Raw genomic sequence first — 15,517 nt, forward strand, 5'->3', positions numbered from 1 at the left:
TTCATGTGTCTGTAGAACAAAGAGGCTAAGTGCATCTCCTTCCTGAGCTGGGCTGGAGCTATACAATCTTGGAAAGGAGGAGAGTGCTTTCCACTCGAGCATTAGAAATGAGCAGGCACTTCCCAGCCAGTGAGCTCACCTTCCAGGGGGCAGCGTGGTGAGCATAGGGGAAGCATGGCTTTGCCTGAACAGGGTCCATGCTGGGTCTTAATACAGAACAGGGCTGAGAGGTTGCGGACGGTGCTGGACTAGGAACTTGCACTGTTTGGGTTGGTAGAAAGCCACAGAGAATCAAAGGCAAGGGCCTTATGGTGTGAGTGACCTTTCTGAGGGTTGCCATGGAAACCAGGCTGGAGGATGGAGCAGGGAGCAGAGAGCAGGATAGGCTCCTCAGAGAAAGGATGACGCTCTGAGTCGGGTGGGGCTGTGGAGCAGCTGTGGTCACGAGACAGAACGGCTAGAGTTCCAGGCTCGTGTGTTAAGGGCACTAAGGTACCCATGCTCAGTCAGCAGCTCCAGGTAAAGGGCCTTCCAGATGCCTCAGTGTTCCTGGCTCACAGTCAGGACTGAGCTGCTGGAGGAAGAGGGGCTGGGTAAGCCGCTGGCAGGCCTGGGGAAATGGAAGGGAATGGGTCCAGTTTTCCTCCCCGCCCCTGAGCTGTCCTCTTGGTCATTCCTGGAGGAATGAGCACTTGTGGACACTGCAGTGGTGGGTTCCTGACCCCAGATCCCCACTGCTTGCAGATGAGCTCACAGTGCCCCGATACCGCACAGAGAAGCCCTCCAAGTCACCCCCGCCACCCCCTCCCCGCCGGAGCTTCCCTTCCTCCCACGGCCTGACCACCACGCGCACTGGAGAAGTAGTGGTCACCAGTAAGAAAGACTCGGTCTTCATCAAGGTACAACTCTCGATGGGTGGGGTTCGGGGGACTTGAAAGGGAGGCTTGAGGTGACCTCTGAGAGGATGGGAGTCAGCCAGTGCAACCCAACTCGACTTCCAGCTTGTGTGTGGTTCTGAGTCCACAGCAGGCCCTGGCAGGGTTAGGGGTGGGTCTTCCTGGCAGGGGGTGGTCAGTCACTGTGGGAGGGAGGGAAGGACCTGGGCTTGATAGGCACCTGGCTTTACAGAAGGCTGAGTCCGAGGAGCTGGAGGTCCAGAAGCCACAGGTGAAGCTGCGCCGAGCTGTGTCTGAGGTGGTCCGCCCCGCTTCCACGCCGCCCATTATGGCCTCTGCCATCAAGGATGAGGACGATGAGGAACGGATCATTGCTGAGCTGGAGGTAGGTCAAACATGACTGAGCACGGCCTCAGCCAGGCCAGGTTCCCTGCCTAGCCTTCGCTAGCCCCAGGACTCATTCTTCTTAGCTTTCATTTCTTCTCCACCGTGAAGTGGAAAGTGAGTCTAAAGCTGGTCCTGGTAGGTTTGAGTTTTCATTATAGTGTCTCAGATTCTCCCAGGTACCCCAAGACTGAAAGCCCCAGACTTGCACATTCTTACTGAGACCCCATCCAGGCAGTCTTGAGGCTAGCCCATGCTCCAAACCCCTCAAGCTTCAGAATCCTGGAGACCTTTCATGCCAAAGGGCCCAGAGTCATTGCATTAGTACAAGCCACAGCTTAGAAGGGTCCCAGAAATCTTTGCCCTGTGCCAGAGTCCATGGATATCAGGGTCCTTTGGAGGAGGGACTCAAGGTCCAGCAGGTCAGTGACCATGGTGAGGTGCCAAGGTGTGAGACTGGAGCCCATGGCCACCCTGGCCCACTCTCGCATAGGTGCCTAGGTACTCAGCTGGCACCTGGGTCCTCCAAACCTGCCCCTGCCTTCTGCCCCCCAGGTGTTTGAAAGAAGTTCAGTAACTTCCCTCCCCCCCACGCCCCGCCGCCAGCCGATCCCCACCTTGCTGTCCCTCCAGGACATGGGGTCCCCTGGGGGCTCAGCTCTGGGCTCCCCACGGAAGGTAACGGGCCTCCCTGCACCTCTCACGGCTATCTCTGCCTGCTCCTCCACAGCTTCCTTTCCGCATCTCTCACGCTAACCTGCTGACACGCCACCCATGCCAGCCCCTCTGCCACAGCCACAGCCACAGCTTCACGCCCACGGGCTCTCACCCCCCTGCACATGCCAAGGGCAGCGCACAACTGCACAATCTGTCCCTCCCCAAGGTTTCCCGGGGGTCTTCCTTGGAGACTGCAACCTGGGTATTTAGTGTCACCCAGGAGTTCTCTTACAGGCCCGCTTCTGTCTGGCTCTTGGGTGTTTTGCTCCCATTAACAGCCTGAGTTTAGGCTGGATCCAAAGCCTGTGGGTTGTTTTGGGGCCAAGATTGGAACCTGGATCTTGTTCAGGAGCTGACGCAGGGTCAGGCTCAGTCTGACCTTGTCTTGAGAGCTTGCCTGACACCTGCCCTTTCTACCTGCTCTTGCTGCACATGCCAGGGAAGGGGCTCTGCTTCTCTCACTGCGCTGGGGAGTCAGGGACAGACCGGGGAGTTGGCTGTCCCTAACCTCTCCCTGCCCTGTGGCCATTCTTGCCACCACTGTGGTCAGGGAGCGTGGAATAAGAGAAGCCATGCCTTCCTTCCTGGGCTGCTGGTTTTCTCTTTCGGCATCGGGATCTTCTTCTAACTTCAGCCCGAGCTGCTGTCCTGCTGCACTTATTTCCCTGTGGAAAATGGGAGGGGTGGGTCTGCTGTCTGCACTCCAGGGGCTTGTGCTTGAGGAGGGGGGTGGCAAAAGGTCTGGGCATCTCTCCTTCTGCTCTGCCAGGTTGGGGTAAGAGGATCTTGGTTCGGTTCTCCACTTCTCATGCGCATACGGCCCCTCCCCTCCCTTGTGTGGTTCTTCCCAACCCACAGTGGGGTCCGTGATGGCAGCCACCAGCATTGTGGCCTGGCCTAAGGCCTGGTGGTCTTTGGTGACCTGGCAGGGGAGCAGACAGGCATCAGAAGGTGGACAGTGCTGTGTGCAGTCCCAGGAGTCTTCAGGGACTGAGCAGTGTGAAAGGGACACTTCCTGACTGGCTTTGTCCTCAGCACCCAACTCTGCTCCTTTCTGGTTCTGAGGCTCAGTTATGAGGGGACCCAGCAGGCAAGGCCCTTTCCCTGGCTTCCCCTCTGCATCCCGAGATGCTGTCAGGCGGAGGAGCCTGTTGAGCTGGGGCCCTCCCTGCCTTCCCTGCTATGTGCACCTACATCCAGGTAAGCAGTGGTAGGGCTGGGTGGTTTGCCTTGGGAGGTGGAGGAAGGGGTCTCAGCCTGTTTATCGAAAAGAGCGCTGGACTTGATCTCAGGCTATTTGGGTTCAAATCCTGGCTCTACTACTAACTAGCTGAGGAGAGTCATTTGCTGCTCCTCACCTGTGAAGTGGGGACAGGGAGAGTGACAATCATGTCATGGGTTACAGAAAACATTGACGATGAAGACAAGCTGTAATGTCTAACATGGGCTGGTACTTAAGAGTGCAGGCAGAATTCATTCAGGTTCACAGGGCTCTCGAGGCCTCCGGGCCTTGACCAGAGCCAGGGTGCTCACACAGAAATGGGTGCTTAGCTGGAGCATTGCCTAATGTCTGAGGCCAAGGAACTTGCCATGGCTGGGCACCAACCCTTCAAAGCTGAGTTCACTGGGGGTGGGGGGGGTGCTCACAGGTATAAGACCAGGAGCCCAAGATGAGGATGATGCCCCATCCTTGAGGTAGAAACCGGAATCTGCTTGCTCTCTGCATACAGCTGAAGTCTCAGTTATGTGGTTCAGCTTTCCCAGTAGCATGAATTTGCTCAAATGGTACCAGACACATAACAGAGTGTCCTCGTTGCTTCATCTGCTGCACAACCCATATTACTGTACTGTAGTGCCTGGGATGATGAGCAAAGCCTAAGATTTGCTCCCAAGTGTAACCTGGGTAGTGGGGAAGGCACACATCTTACACTCCTGTGGGAAGCAGGAGGCTGTGGGCTGTGGGGACACCTGCACTCTAGGCTCAGCTTTGTCTCCAGGCTATTGGGCAATTATCATCAGGACCTTGACTGGTTCCATCCAGGAGAGGAAGGGAGTGGACTCATCCATCTCTAACCCTCATCCCAGCTCAGGATTTCCTCTGCAGGGATCACATTCTCCCTCATTTTCTGTCCCTGCAGGCTGCCTCAGGGCCCAGGGTCTTCTGTGTCCCTCAGATCATCTTGACAGAATGCACTTCCAGCTCTCCCACTCTGCCAGAGACCACCTTAGAGGAACTGGGTCCCAGGACAGTCCCCACACCAAGACCCCGGATCCTGGCTGGCAGTGGGAAGGCTTGGAACGGTCCACAGGCCTTGCTGGGACTAGCGGCTGAGGTACTCTGGCCCAGGAGCAGCTCAGTGTCTGGAAAGGAACCAGCAATTCTACAGAGCCCACCCAGTGTGGAAGCCAGGGTTCTCTATCTTCAGGGACCATCCCTGGATGAGACTCAGAAGACTCTTAGGGTTGAGACCCACTCAGAAGAGACCCCTCAAAACTCTGAATGTGACACTCAAGCTTGCAGTAGGGGACCACGGGCCATCAGCACGGGTAGCACAGCACAGAATGCTACCCCACAACGGATGGACAGCCTGGAGGAGACAGTCCAGGAACTTGAAGCCATCCTGACTGAGATGGGCGCCAAATCAACTATGACGTGTCCAGGCAGCCCCCAACCCCTCCGTCCCCACCCCCAGGTGGCTGCCATCCTCCTCTTTCCTCTGCTGCCTTCCTGTTCCAGCCTCTGGGCCTGCAGAGTCGGGGACCAGGGCTGCAGGAGCTCTGCCCACCTCCCTCATCCCATTGTCTAGATTTCAGCCTACCATGCTCTGGGAGCCTTCGTCCAGGCCAAGGCCTATGGGCAGAGCCAGGGGCGGCCGGGAAGCCGGCCCCCCCAGGACTCAGCTCTGCTGCTCAGGCATGAACCAAGTGGGCCCTGTCCCTGTCTGCTCTCTGTAAACCGGAGAATAAAGCTTTCTCCTCTTTCCCACCCCCTTCCCCCTTCCTGTCTCTGTCTCTTTCTGTCCCTGTCATTTCTCTTGCTTGTGCCTCTGGGTCCCCCCTGGAGGAGGGCTACACATGAGGGGGTAACCATAGGGGGCTAGATGTGTTCATCTCTGGGGGAGATTTCTCTTCTTACCTCCTCCTCTGGGGGGGGTGATGTGGACCTGGGGATGCTCTCTTATTAGAAACACACACCCCCCATTCCAACTCTGTCTCCTGGACCAGGATGGAATCCTTTGCTGGGAGTTAAGTGGTACTGGGGCCTTCCCTGTAGAAGCAGCTTCCTAGGAAGGTACCAGCTGCCCCTGGACGACTCTGGAAAAGTCATAAATTTGCTCTGACCTAGGACAGGGCCTAGCCTGATCATCTGCAGGGAGGCCTTGAACCTGGGCTCAGAGGGAACTTAAATCTTGGACGGTTATGTAGAGTCGGGGAGGGGTCTCCAGGCCTCCAAGAGTCCACTTAAGGAGGTCCTAACTCTAGAGACCCCCACCCCCAATGCTTAGAGTTCCACACAGGACTGTCCCACCCCAGCCCTGTCTCTCTTTCCACAGAGTGGTGGTGGCAGCGTGCCACCCATGAAGGTGGTGACTCCCGGAGCCTCTCGGCTGAAGGCGGCCCAGGGCCCAGCAGGCAGCCCAGACAAAGGCAAACACGGCAAGCAACGAACAGAGTATATGAGGATCCAGGCCCAGCAGCAGGTGAGGGCGGAATTCCAGACACCCAGGCCCCTGGAGGGTCATACACCAAGGCTCTGCTATGTGCCTCTGTCTTAATGATAGTTCTGATTCTTCTGATTCCCTCTCTGTCCTGACGCCCGTGATTTTTTTCCTCCTTGTGGGCTTAGTGGGCTTTGGATCTGGTACAGACACGAGTCGCTGAATTCATAGCCAGTCCCCTGCTCCGGGATAGAGGAGCCTTACCCTCTGCCTTGTGCAGGACCTGCCTTGTGCAGATTCACTTCCTGCCCCAGTGGTTGGGTCACTTCTGAAGCCTGCACCACAGCCGTTTCACCTCTGCTCCTGTGCAGGCCTCCCCCCTGCTTTGCACCTCAGTTCAGGAGGAGGCTGTCTCAGCATGCATGCTTCACTGGCAGGTTGGGGGCTCACAGCCTGTAAGGCCCACGGGGTGTGGTCAGGATCCTGCAGCTGTAACAAGCCACTTGGATTCGTAGGTTGAAGTTGACAGAATTCACCCATGCTACCTAGGGCCCTGGATCTTGCTCATCTGGTCTGCCTGGTCAGAGAGTAGAGGAGGGCCCTGGATATAGCTATTGAGAGCCCCTCAGTGCACATGCTCAGTTCAAAACCTCTCCTGAGTAGCTAGCTCTTATGTGCCAGGCCTCTTTGGGGTCTCTGGTAGGCCTTGTTCTGTCCAGACAGAAACCCAAAGCTCAGAAGGATAAGGTTAGGGATGGCCAAGGCTGGCCACGAGGGTCAGCTCATAACAGGAGAGACTTCCCAGACCTGCATAGCAAATGATATTAGAGCCAAGACTGAGACTTAGCCATTTTAAAACCCCTTCCTTCACAGGCCCCAGATAGCCCTGGGCAACAAGACCTTGTTTACCTGCTCCTAGGAAGACATTCAGTCGTCCCCCAGCTTTTCTTCTCCAGCCCCCACTTTCTTGTGGTCCCCAGACTCACCCAGTGAGACTTGTCCCCCTAGTTCTTTTCTGTGACTGCAGTAATTGAGGACCTCTTGTCTTGTCTGGGGTGTTGGGGGTGTCCCCTCATTTCATGCCCGGAAAAGCAGCTGATAGCTATGGGATATTTACATATGTCAGGCACACCCAGTGTCCGTTTCACAGCAGTCTGAGAACAGGGGAAGAGGTGGAGGTGGGGTGGAAATCTGACATCTGACAGACCTCTGCCCATGCCAAGCCTGCTTCTACCCAGTCAGGACCCCACCCCACCCCATCACCCACCACTGCAGTTACACATCACCTCCCTTGTCCTGTCTTATAGCTTCCTGCAAACCCAGGCCCTGCTCCCTGCTGCCTGGTGGATCAACTCCATACATTCCAGGCCTGACCCTTCTCCTCAGCATTCCCACCTCCCTACAGGGAGAGGCAAGGCCTCCAAGGGCCATGCTAGCTCTTTCCTCCTTCTTACTTCTGGGTAACATGGCTGTCACCCTATCTATGCCGCTGTGCCGCCCCTCCTTGGCTTGGTAAACACCCAGGTCTCAAACATCAGCCCCTCTCCATCCTGGGTCCATCCTGAACCTCGAAAGCTCGTATGAAGCTTCGAGCTGGACGGTGCGTCTTCTTGTATGCCATGGTCCAAGAATGGTCTTCTGTGGAGGAAAATCTACTGGAGATCATGGTTCTCCCACCACAGGCCCTTGGATGCTGAGGTGGAATCCGAGGTTCCACACCCTCGGGAGGGAGGAATATGGAGCTATGAGGGAGGAAGGGGATGCCCACCCAGCTAGCCAAATCAGCCATCACAGCTGGTCAGCCACATACCTGGCTCCATTCTCTGCCTACGTCTTTACCCAGCCTGCCCAGCCACTGAGCGAGCTCCTCGCCTCCAGCCGCTCTGTCAGTGTTCCCAGCTCCTCCATTGTGTATAGGTGAGAGCAGCCCCAGTTGTAGGCCCCTCAGGATGCACCACCCAGGCCCCAAACCCCACAGCTCCTGGACTCTACTGGGCCCTTCCTGTCCCTCCCCAACCCAGGATGGGCCCCAACTCACCCTATTGCCCTTTGCCAGGCACTCCTGTCTCCTGTGTCTGCTTTCTGACAAAGCAAGACATGTTTCTTAGGAAATTTTTTTAAATAAAGAAAACAATAAAAGAACCAGTGTGGGGAGGTTTGGCTCAGTGGAGGATTGTCTGTCTAGCAGGGGGAGGCCCCTAGCACTGTAGAAAAACAAACAAACAAACAAAAAACCCAAAACAATCAAAAAAAAAAAAAGAAACCAATGTAGTGTCACCACCAAAATGTGTGGTCTCCTAAGGTCATCTGTGACTGCCAGCTATCTTTTATTGGTCTTCTAAGGCCTGTGAGAACTTCCTAAAATGCATATTCGATGTGTGCTCACACACATAGCAGTTTAAAGTCTATGCCCACAAACCCCAGCTCTGAGCTCTTCACAGCTGCCCAGTCTACACAGCTGTGCTCCGGTCACCTGTGTCACTAAGACAAGCTCTGACTCAGTTTCCCAGGCTGACCTTGGCTTGGATACTGCCTCAGCAGCCTGGGTGGGTGGGATGACAGGCCTGTGGCACTGGACCCAGCCTCAAAGCTCTGATGTCACTGAGATTAAGAGAACTGGGGACCTGGGACTCAAGCGCAGGAAGAAAATTCCGAGACGGGAGTGCATTACAACAGACATGACAGAGGCCTGGAGAGGACAGAAAGAGCCCTTGAATGTTGTTTGTGAGATCTACGGTGGGTGAGGTGGGAACTGGATCCCATGTCAAGGGCTTGGTGTAGACACGGAGTGATGGAACCTCTGTAGGCCGGCCACTTACTCTCTCTTTTAATGGCTCTCGTGGAGAGCCGTTAGAGAAGGAACCACCAGAGCGCTGAGGGAACTACGTCAATGCTGAGACCAGAGACTAATAGTAGCTGTAGTTGCGGGGACGCTAGGGGGAAATAGGAGAGTACTGGTCCTGTTAGTCTCCGGATGGTGCCAGAAATGGCCTGGCTAAGGCACAATTGGGTGTGAGGCGCCAGCTTGACTTAACCCCATTCGGAACCACGAGTCAGGGCCTGGAGGGACAGGTGTCCTGGAAGAGCCTGAAGGGCAGATGCACTGTGGTCCAGCAGCGCTGGCCTCCGTCGAGAAGTGTCCCTCCTCTCCCAGAGCAGAGCTGAGTCTCTGTGGCTTCTGTCTCATCACAAAGCCGGGGAAGTTCTGTTTTTCTCATCAGAACCAAGACCCAATGGTGTGTAGGGAGGGAGGGCTTGGAGAGGGCTCAATGGTGAAGAGCACTGGCTTCTCTCCCAGAGGACCCCCGTTCAATTCCCAGCACCCACATAGTGTCTCACAACCACCTGTAGCTCCAGTTGCAGGGGATCTGGTGCCCTTTTCTGACCTCCATGGGCACCAGGCATGGATGTGGTGCACAAACATACATGCAGGCAAAATGTACATCCACATAAAATAAATCTAAAAGAAAGAAAGAAACCAAGAAACCAAACCTCCATTGGCAAGTGAAGTGACAGAAACGGGCTCACGTCTTCCCTTTGCTACAGCAGATCTCGTGTGCAGCTACAGCCAGGGTGTCCCCAGATGGATTGAAGCTGGCTTTGTTTGTTTTGTTTTATTTTTATTTTTTTCAAGTCAGAGGTTCTCTCTGTACACCATCCTGGAACTCTCTCTGTAGACCAACTCTCTCTGTACACCAGGTTGGCCTGGAACTCACAAGAGATCCACCTGCCTCTGCCTCCTGAGTGCTGGGATTAAAGGTGTGTGCCACCACCACCCATTAATATTTCATTAATGTCCATGTGTGTGAGCCTTAGAGTGAACAGGTATGCACCTGTGCAGCACATGCGTGCAGGAGAAGGCATAAGAACCCCTCGGTCTAGAGTTACAGGTGGTTTTAAGCTGCCGTGTGGGTACTGGGAACTGAACCCAGGTCCTCTGCAAGAGCAGCGAGCATTCTTAACCACTGAACCATCTCTCCAGCTCTGAGAAATAACTTTAAGTGATGCTAAGGTGATACCAGAAGGAAGGGGTGGGGACAGCAGGCTGAACCCAAAGTGAGTGGCAGAGGGCACATAGGCACCTATTTGATGAGTTTGTCCCCAGGCCCAGGTACTACTGGAGTCAAGGGAGAGCAGGGTCATACCTGGTGATGGAGACAGAATGCTGTGGGGTAGGACGCTGACTGAGGAGACACTACTGAATCCACAGGCTTGCTTAGACTCTGAAGGCGAGGTATTGGCTGCAGCTGCACGGACAGGCCACTCGATGCCTCCCTGATCTTGAGAACCCGGGGCAGGTTATTGGGGGCCACACGATTCTCTTTTTGCTCTTTTCTTTCTTTTTGGCTTTTCCAGACAGGGTTTCTCTGTGTAGCCCTGGTTGTCCTGGAACTCTCTCTATAGACCAGGCTGGCCTCGAACTCAGAGATTCACTCGCCTCTGCCTCCTCAGTGCTGAGATTAAAGGTGTGTGCCACCACTGCCAAGCTACCTTTAACATGGCTTTTGCTGTTTGTTTGCTTTGGTTTTTTTTTTTTTTTTTAGATTTATTTATTTTATGTATATGAGTACACTGTAGCTGTCTTCAGACACACCAGAGGGCATCAGATCTCATCATAGATGGTTGTGAACCACCATGTGGTTGCTGGGAATTGAACTCAGGACCTCTGGAAGAGCAGTCAGTGCTCTAACCACTGAGCCACCTCTCCAGCCCGTTTGCTTTGTTTGTTGAGACATGGTCTCACTGTGTAGCTCAGACTGGGCTGGACTTTGCCATATCCTTAGCCTCAGATTTTCAAGAATTACAGGCGCGCATCATTGCATCAGCATTTTTTTTCTTTTTCAGTTTTGCTTTGTTTTGTTATTTTTTTTTTCATTTTATGTGAGTTGGTGTTTTCCCTGCATGTATGTGTGACACTGTCAGGTACCTTAGACTAGAGTAACAGGCAGTTATGAGCTTGTTCTGTTCATTTATCACACTGATAGCTAAACTCCAGCTGAGTCGCTGGTTACAGCTACAGACTTTAAGGCTACCTGACTTGTGTGTCATCATCCCCCAGTAGTGACACCTGCTTAAAATGCACTTTCCCACCCCAAGAGAGATGACTCTGAAAGGACTCCCAGAAATATGCATGTGACACGTGCCACAGAATGTCCCGTGGAGATGACATAGGTGGCTCTTAAGCCATACTTTGGAGGCCATGGCTCCAAAGAACAAACCTGGGGGACAGATATAAAAGGAGTAAGGAGGGCGTTTGCACGTGTGCGTGCGCAGGAGCTTCTGACTGGGAGGCTAGCCTGGAGCAGAGCTTGTGCCTCAGAGAATGGTCTCCAGCTACCTTAGGGGCACTTGGGGTGTGGGGGAGGTGCGGGGCATGAGCAGGGAAGGCCACAGTGGGGATCCCTGAACTGGGAGGGATCCTGGTGGTGGCAGGTAGCTACTCCCAGTTCCCAGATGGGGCTAGCTCACTCCAGCTTAGACCAGGGGCCTTCTGGTGAGGACTGGTCTCCCACAGGGGCCAGAGGGGGAACTTTTAACCGCTGGGATGAGCTACTGACCCCATCTGCCCTGGCATCCCTGTTGTCGCTGCTAACCACACACTTCTTCTCCCTCCCTCACCCACCCTCCCACCTCCTGTCCTCTCTGCCTGCCCTGGGCTGGGTCTCTCTGATGTCTCTCCTGTCTTCTGTCTTTCCTCTCTCAGTAACCATGGACTGAATCCCCACCCCCACTCTGCTTTCCAGGCCTTTGATCCAACCCCATGGCTCCCCTCAAACTTATCTGTGCCCTGCCGACACAGTTCCCCACCCTGTCCCCCCAGTTCAGAGGAGCGCTCTCTCCAGCCGCCCGGCCCCTCTGCGTTCTCGCTTTTGCAGTTAATTTTCTCTCGGACTTGTGGAGCTTCCCATTTTCCAACACTTCAGCCAGGAGCCAGCATGGAGGCTCTACTTTGCTCTCTCTGACCCCTGACCCCTGTTTTTGTTCCAGGCCACTAAACCATCTAAAGAAATGAGCGGTCCGAATGAGACCTCAAGCCCCGTCTCAGAAAAGCCCTCTGGTTCCAGAACCTCCATCCCTGTATTGACTTCCTTTGGGGCAAGGAATTCTTCCATCTCCTTCTAGAAGCCCCTCATGCACCACCCCAGCCTGCCCCTCCCTTACTCCTGCCATCCACCCCTCTTCCTTTCATACCTGCTCTCCCCTCCCCACTCTCACGCCTGAAGGGTTGTGGCGGGGCACGGCCCTCCGCTCTCTCATCTCCTCTTGGTGTTTTTGGTTTTTTACGCGATTTCCTTTAATTATCTTTCTTTTTCCTTTTTTTTTTCTTTTTTAAAGAGCAAATGAGAAAGCTAAAAACCAAACACACCAACTTCCCCTGACTTCCGGTTCCCTAGTGGCCTCTGCTCCGCCCACTTCCTGTCATCTTCTTCCCTTCTGCTCTTTCACCCTCTTCCCCCCACCCCTCAAGTCCATCCAAAGTTCCCACCTCCCCTAACTTCCCAAGAACACTTGGAACAAACTCTGAGCCACGGAGACTTGGAGCGGAGCGAGACCCCCCTCTCATTACTGGGTTCCTTCCTGGAGGAACAAATGGACAAGGACTGACCCAGCGTCAGGCTGGACAATGGACAAGGGAGACCCTGGCCTTGGAGACGTCCCACTGTCTGTCCAGCCTTCGAAGAGACAGAACAATGCTGCTGCCCTGTGGTTTTTCTTTCGAACCAGGGTGGGCCTGGTAGCAGGCCTAGCTGGAGGGGATCCCCAGAGAAGAGGCCAAGGCTGGGTGTAAAGGAGGGAAGGGGCGGGGGGGGGGGGGACACACTAGGTGCCAGGGGAGAAGCCGGCTCACTGCTGCTCAGTGTCCGGCTGGTGCTAGCAACAGATGGAAGGAGGCCCCCAGGACACCTGTTATGGAGGGTGCTTCTGGGGACAGCCTGCCCCTGGGGTTCTGCCTTGGGAGAGGGCAGCCCTGAGAGGGGCATCTGGTACTTTTAGTTCCCTAATTTAGCACTTTAAATGCCATTGACTTATTTTATGGGGGTGGGGTGGGGAAGATGGAAGGGCCTGGAAACATGTTTGGAGGGTGGGAAGGGTCTGGTTTGAGGGATACAGGGAGAAGGGACGGGTGGGTACAGTAAAGTCTCTGACCCCTAGGGGGAGCAACTTGACCTTCAGCCAGCCTCTATGATTTGAGGGTTTTCAGGGAAGGGGTGAGATGTGACTTGCCTGTGGGGATCTGGTGACCACTTGTCAGGTGTTTGAGGATCCCCAAGGCAGAAGAGCCAGCTAGTATTCCAGTCTGGATACCTTGCAGGGGTCCTGCACGGGGAAGACTGGCTTTTGGGTGGGTCCAGGAGTCAAAGGGAGAGGCTGACTTGCTTCTGGCCTGGCCCACAGAGGGGCCAGAGCAAGAAGGAAGATTCTGTGAAGGGCTGTAAGGTGGAGGGGCTCCCCTTTGGAGCACAAAGCAGATTAAGCACAGAGATGTGGTCTTGGGACTAGTCCCACAGCAAGCACAGAGAGGAACCATTGAAGGGACAGAACCCCAAGACTCTGGAGCCCAGCAGGGGAGAGCCAGTGGCAGCTGTTGAGGGTTTGGGGAGGGAGGGAAAACGGGGTTGTGTTTCTTTTCTTCATTTATTTTTATTTATTTCCATTTTTGTTTTGTTAGTTTGCTCTTGTTTTCCAGCTTTGGGTCATTTTTATACTAAGGCAAGCAAGCCTTTTTGAAAAATAACAAATTCCCTCCCAGAAAAAAACAAAACAAAACAAAAAAAAAAACAAAAAAAAACCCTAAAAAATAGAAAAAAAGGACCTCACAATGATGCAATTACTTTTAATTGCAAGCAACTCTTTACATTTAAGTGAAGTGTCTTAACATTTTATATTGTTTTAAAAATATATTTACATATTATATATATATAATATACGTAATATAAATATATATAAATATTTAAAAAAAAAAAAAAAAAGAAAGAAAACCACAGCACACTCTCCCTGGCCACTGTCTGGCAGGGGAGGGGCTGGGGACAGGCGTGTGGCCTGGTTTCTGTAGTCCCTGTGAAGCAGTTTGGTTTGATTAGACTGTACAGAGACCCCTGGCTTGGGAGGGGAGGGGGAGGGGCCCCTCCACTCCATTTCTCTTTGCTTGCCCCTACACCCGCTCAGCCCTGTGACCTGAGTGTGCACCCCTCCGTCATTGTCCTGAGTTGAGTGTCCTCTATGGAGAGAGGGGGAGCCAGAGAAAGTGACCATTCATGCAGGGGCTGCCCCACAAGCTCAGGCAAGGCCTGTGGGACTTGCATAATTCTACTTCTTTGATTTGGTTCCTGTGCATGTGTGTCCTGGAAGGCATTTGTATGGGATCGTGTGCAGCCTGTGTGTGTGCGCGCTGGCACAAGCCCACATAACTTGAGTGTGCACATGCATGGATCGTGTGTGTATAGGCAAAACTTAATATTGTATGTGTGAAGCCTTGTACATGTATGTGAATGTAACCTGCCTGGGCATGGTTGTGTGGGGAGAGCTTTGGAGTAAGGATGCGTGTGATGTGTGTGTAGACATGCCTGGCTGTTCGTGTGAGGGCCACACATGTATCGGTACAGATGATGTTAGCTGTGGGTATGGTTGTGTGCAGGTGCAGGCAGGTGTGTGAGAGGGCCTCTGTGTGTGTGAGTACTCGTGTGCATGTGTGTGTGTTCCATCATCCCTGCACCACTCGCTGGCTTCCCTCCCAAGCTCACCCCCCACCCCTACCCGGCTTCTCAAAGCCCGCAGCACGTTGATTTCCCCCCCCCCAGCCCCCCAGCTGCATGCGCCTGTCCATCAGTGTGTGCTTGACAAGAGAAACTGCCACACCGGGGGACCCTGTACCTGGTCCCCTCACCCCTGCCCGCTGTGCTGTGTTACTCGCATGGGGGGTTCTCTCTGGCCCCTTCCACAATATACTGTTTTCCCAGGGGCCTCGGGGCCAAGGCTTTGAGTGAGGTCCCAAGTGTGGCCCCCCAAGGCCAGCCCGGCTCCACACCCACCCGTCCACCCTGTAGGGCCTGTGTTGGTGTAGAAGTGATGGCTTCTGTGGATATTGTGACCTCTGTCAGTGTAACTTGACAATTTCTAAACGGAAAGGGTTGCTGTGTTTTCTGTCTCTTTTTTAATGTCCTTTTTCCTTCCCTACCCCTCCTCCCTTCCCTTTTGGTTTTTCTAGCCGAGTGTTGGGGCTTTAATAAAACTTGTTTCTTTTTTCTCTCCTGGATCTTCTTCCTGTGGGCTGTGCCTCGTTATTTCACTGGGGTATGGAAGGGATTGGGGTGAACAGCAGAGGGGTGGGGACTTGCTGAAGCCAGCTTGTCTCGAGTCAGTGGGCATGGCACAGAGAAGGGACAGACAGGACAGGAAGCATGGGGCTGGCATTACCCAAGGCCCTTGATTTCTGACACCATGGGGAAGGACACCACAAATTTCTTTATTTTTTTATATCTTGGATTTTTAAGAAAGGGTTTCTCTGTCCTGGAACTGGCTCTGTAGCCCAGGCTGACCTGGAACTGGCTCTGTAGCCCAGGCTGGCCTTCACTCAGAGATCCACCTGCCTCTGCCTCCCCAGTGCGGGATTAGAAGCATGTTACTATGCCCTGCTAACCCCACTAATTCTAAAGAGTCAGCTTCGGACTGGATGTCACAAAAGAAGCCCCAGCTAGCCCCCCATGACTGTCAGTGAGGGAGATCCTGGGCATCTTTCCTGTGTCACAGAACCAGAGATCTATAAACTCACAATTTGAGTTCAGCTCCACCTGGCCCCAATGCCAGTTCTTAAAGGTCAGATTACCTGGAGCACTGCCATGTTGGGTTTCAGCCTCTGGC

At 53.9% G+C, this 15,517-nt stretch overlaps 1 protein-coding gene across 19 annotated transcripts in view; it reads left to right on the top strand.

Annotated features, from left to right (window-relative positions):
• Srcin1 (SRC kinase signaling inhibitor 1) overlaps positions 1–14,912 on the top strand; it is a 65,673-nt gene extending 50,761 nt beyond the window's left edge. For 8 of the 19 annotated variants that reach the window (XM_076935868.1, XM_076935869.1, XM_076935870.1 and 5 more), the window contains 4 exons: positions 745–899; positions 1,129–1,281; positions 5,552–5,698; positions 11,645–14,912. In XM_076935868.1, coding sequence (XP_076791983.1) covers positions 745–899; positions 1,129–1,281; positions 5,552–5,698; positions 11,645–11,779 — 590 coding nt within the window. In that variant the 3' untranslated portion in view covers positions 11,780–14,912. Of the gene's footprint in view, positions 1–744; positions 900–1,128; positions 1,282–1,835; positions 1,959–4,135; positions 4,691–5,551; positions 5,699–6,529; positions 7,920–11,360 lie in introns of those variants that run through there. The other 11 variants (XM_076935866.1, XM_076935857.1, XM_076935858.1 and 8 more) reach the window with 5 other exon arrangements.
• The last annotated feature ends 605 nt before the right edge of the window (positions 14,913–15,517 follow it).

This window comes from Arvicanthis niloticus, chromosome 6, assembly GCF_011762505.2.
Source record: "Arvicanthis niloticus isolate mArvNil1 chromosome 6, mArvNil1.pat.X, whole genome shotgun sequence".
Classification (NCBI taxonomy): Eukaryota; Metazoa; Chordata; class Mammalia; order Rodentia; family Muridae; genus Arvicanthis; species Arvicanthis niloticus.